This window comes from Condylura cristata, unplaced genomic scaffold, assembly GCF_000260355.1.
Source record: "Condylura cristata isolate star-nosed mole 26May11 unplaced genomic scaffold, ConCri1.0 scaffold00041, whole genome shotgun sequence".
NCBI lineage: Eukaryota > Metazoa > Chordata > Mammalia > Eulipotyphla > Talpidae > Condylura > Condylura cristata.
The window spans coordinates 5,714,696-5,717,708 of record NW_004567142.1 but is presented as its reverse complement, the minus strand read 5'-3'; the positions used below and the strand labels follow the sequence as shown (position 1 = coordinate 5,717,708).

Genomic DNA, 3,013 nt, shown 5'->3' with positions numbered 1-3,013 from the left:
GGGCACCGGGGAAGTGGGGGGCGCGCAGAACAGCGGGCGGGACGGGCGCCTGCTCTCTGGGAGCCGCCGCCCCGCTCGTGGCAAAGATGGCGGCCGAGGCCTCGGTCCGGTCGCAGCCGCCGGGGCCCAGCGCTGGCCTGCAGCGCTCCCTGCGCCACATCCCTCGCCCACCCTGGACTCATCCTTGCTCCCCGCCCCTCCCTGCACCCTCGCGCCAGGGCCTCCCCCCGGCCTGGGTGTGGGCAGACTTTCTCGTGCCAGAGCTTCCAACCAGAACTTCCAGTTCCTGCTCGACAAAGAACCCCACTTTGAAGCCAAGCTGAGGTGCGGCCTCGAGACACTCCGGCAGCCGCGGGCTCGGCCTGCTGATTTAACAGGGCCGGTCGGCGTCGGAGCGCACCTCCAGCGGGGGAGGGGGGCTGCGCGGACTCGGACAGGGACCCCGAGGCCGGCAGCCGGGTCCCTTGAGCTCGGCCAGCGCGCCCCGGGATCCCCCCAGGCCTCTTTCCCAACGCTTCCCCTTTCCCCACTCGCTCCAGGGAGGTGCGGGGGGAGGTGCGGGGAGGACCTGCTCCAGCACGGCTGCCACCTCCAGGCCAAGCGCAGGCAGGAGGCCGTGGTCACCCCCACCCGCACCCCTCCCGGGCCAGTGTCCACACAGCCACCCCCGGCTCCCCCATCCCCATGGAGAGACGAGCCCGGAAGAGGTGACCCGCGCCCGCCGGCCACACCCCGGGCCCCCACAGCCTCCCTGCTGTCTTGGGCTTGGACCCGGCCTGAGCCCCGTGCCCACTGGGCCCAGCCGCGGGGTGGGGGAATTCCAGGGTGAAGGAGGGCAGGGCCCGGGGGTGGCCCCGGGCTGTGACCCCGCCACGCCCGCTGGCTCCTTCCCGGCACACTCAGCCGGCCGCGCTGGGGCAGGTGGCCCTCAGCCTCGACGCCCAGTCCACCTCGGCTCCGTCCCGCCCTCCCCCTGCCCCGCCCCAGCCTGCCGGCTGGTCCAGGCCCACCGGACCACCCGGGTCCCCAGCACCGGCTGCAGCCCCTAGCTCGCCCCGGCCTGCTGCGCCCGGTGCCCGCTCCAGGCCCACCCTGACCTGGGCCGTGACCGCCGTCCCAGGGGGGCGCTGGGTGAAGAAGTCCCTGGACGGCCAGTCTTGTGGGCTCTGGCTCTTTTTTTTCTGGCCTTGGAGGGTGCCCCGAGGTGCCTTGCGACTCGGTATTCGGGCGCGATGGCCCTGTTGGTGCCGACCAGGAGTCTGGTCAGGAGCGCAGTGAAGCCCCCTGGACGCCCGGGGGGTCCCGCATAAGCTCGCCGCAGGGCCCCCTGGCCACCGCTCCACTGCGTCGTCGTTACGGAGCCAAAACACCTCTGCCGAGGTTCCCTACACGTACGTGGGAGACTCGAGGAGAGCGCCTCAAAAGCTTTTATGTTTTCCTGTTGGACCCCAAAGCTGAGCTCCGCCAGCGTGGCCGGGCCATCTTGGCGGGCGCCCCTGTTCGCTGCTGCCCGAGCCTGGACGCCTGGACGCCACGGCCCCGGCCCCCGTCCCTGGCTGTCTTCCAAATCCTGACCCCACCTCTGTCCTCCCTAATCCCTAAATCCTGCCCCTCCGCCCAGGATTAGCTCCCGCCCCACCCAGACACAGTTCCTGGAGCACCTGCCCACTCCAGGACCGCCGCCCCTTCCTCCTTCCTCTTCCCCCCATGCCGGCCCCAGAGGTGGCCAATTCCTGTTTCTCTCGGCTGGCTCCCACGGCCACGAACTCCCTCACCTCACCCGACCTGCGCCCACACGGTCACAGGTCAGCATCTGACTCGCGCTTTCCCAGGTCCAATCGCTGCCTGCCCAGCGTCAGACAGTGGACTCTGCGGCCTGTCTCAGGTGCCTTTCTGTCCAGGGAGTGTCCGGGGACGCCTGGGCACCCTGCCTCCAGAGGTCGAGGGGGCTGGGGTGGGATGCGGGCCGCAGCCCAGGTGGGCGACCCGCGGTGTGCTGGTGGGGCTGAGCCAGCCTGGACGCGGATGGCGATGGCCGCTGGGCTGCTCTGTTCCGACTGAGGCTGCGACGCGGCGGCCTGCGAGGAAGGGCTGCCCGGCCGGCCGGGAGCGTGCAGGGCGAGGCGCGAGGCAGGGACAGCCGGCTCCGAGGGCCGCGGCGCCGCGGTGGGCTGGAGGGCAGAGCGCTTCCCCTCCCCTCTGAACTGCCGAGTTCACAGTGGGTTCAGCTCGGGCCTGGGCGGGGTCGCCGCGGGTCCAGGAAGCTCCGCCCCAACCCGGGCCAAGCCCTCCTGGGGGCGCCGCGAGCCCGCTGAGCCTATGGGGGTGGAGGAGGGAAGGCCGCCACCGGGAAGCGCGGGCAGCCGGGGGAGGGAGAGCAGGGGTTAAAAGCCATGGTCGGGGCCCAAGCTGGACGCAGCTAGCGGCCGAAGCTCTGCGCCCCGCCGCACCCAGGTAGGGTCCGCCGCCGGCGGGGGGCGCCGGGGGCAGGGAGGGAGGAGGAGGAAGGGCCCGGGCGCCCGCCCTGGCCGGGCAAGGCCGGGAAGCTGGAGCCGGCGCCGACACCGGCGTCCGCAGGGGCGCAGCGGCGCACGCGGAGGCGGCGAGAGCGGGACTCGAGATCCCGCGCTGCGCGTCCCCCCCAGGCCAGCGGAGAAAGGGCTGGAGACGCGGAGGGGGGCCGGGCTGGGGGCGGCTGGGCTCGGGGCGCCGGCCACCCCTGCCCGTTCCTACGTCTCCTCCGAGGGTGGGATGTGCGGAGGAAGGGGGGCCGACGCGGGTCAGGTGTCTCGGAGCAAAGGCGAGATCCCAGACTGGGGGGCGCAAGCACCGATGGGGGGCGTCTGACGGGGCTTTTGGTTCCGCCTTAACGCCCCTTGGGTTTCTCTCCGCAGGCCTCACCCGCCCGGCCCCCACCCCGAAGCCGCCATGTGGCCCCTGGCCGCGGTGATCTCCGTGCTGACCGTGGCCTCGACGGGCGGTAAGGACGTGCGCGGGGGCGGGGGCGGGGCGG

At 72.9% G+C, this 3,013-nt stretch overlaps 1 protein-coding gene across 1 annotated transcript in view; it reads left to right on the top strand.

Annotated features, from left to right (window-relative positions):
* Positions 1 to 2,909: 2,909 nt before the first annotated feature.
* LOC101635631 (transmembrane protease serine 9-like) overlaps positions 2,910 to 3,013 on the top strand; it is a 51,254-nt gene continuing 51,150 nt past the window's right edge. The window contains exon 1 of the mRNA XM_012733530.1: positions 2,910 to 2,980. Within this exon, the coding sequence (XP_012588984.1) occupies positions 2,929 to 2,980 (52 nt within the window). The 5' untranslated portion in view covers positions 2,910 to 2,928. The remainder of the gene's footprint in view (positions 2,981 to 3,013) is intronic.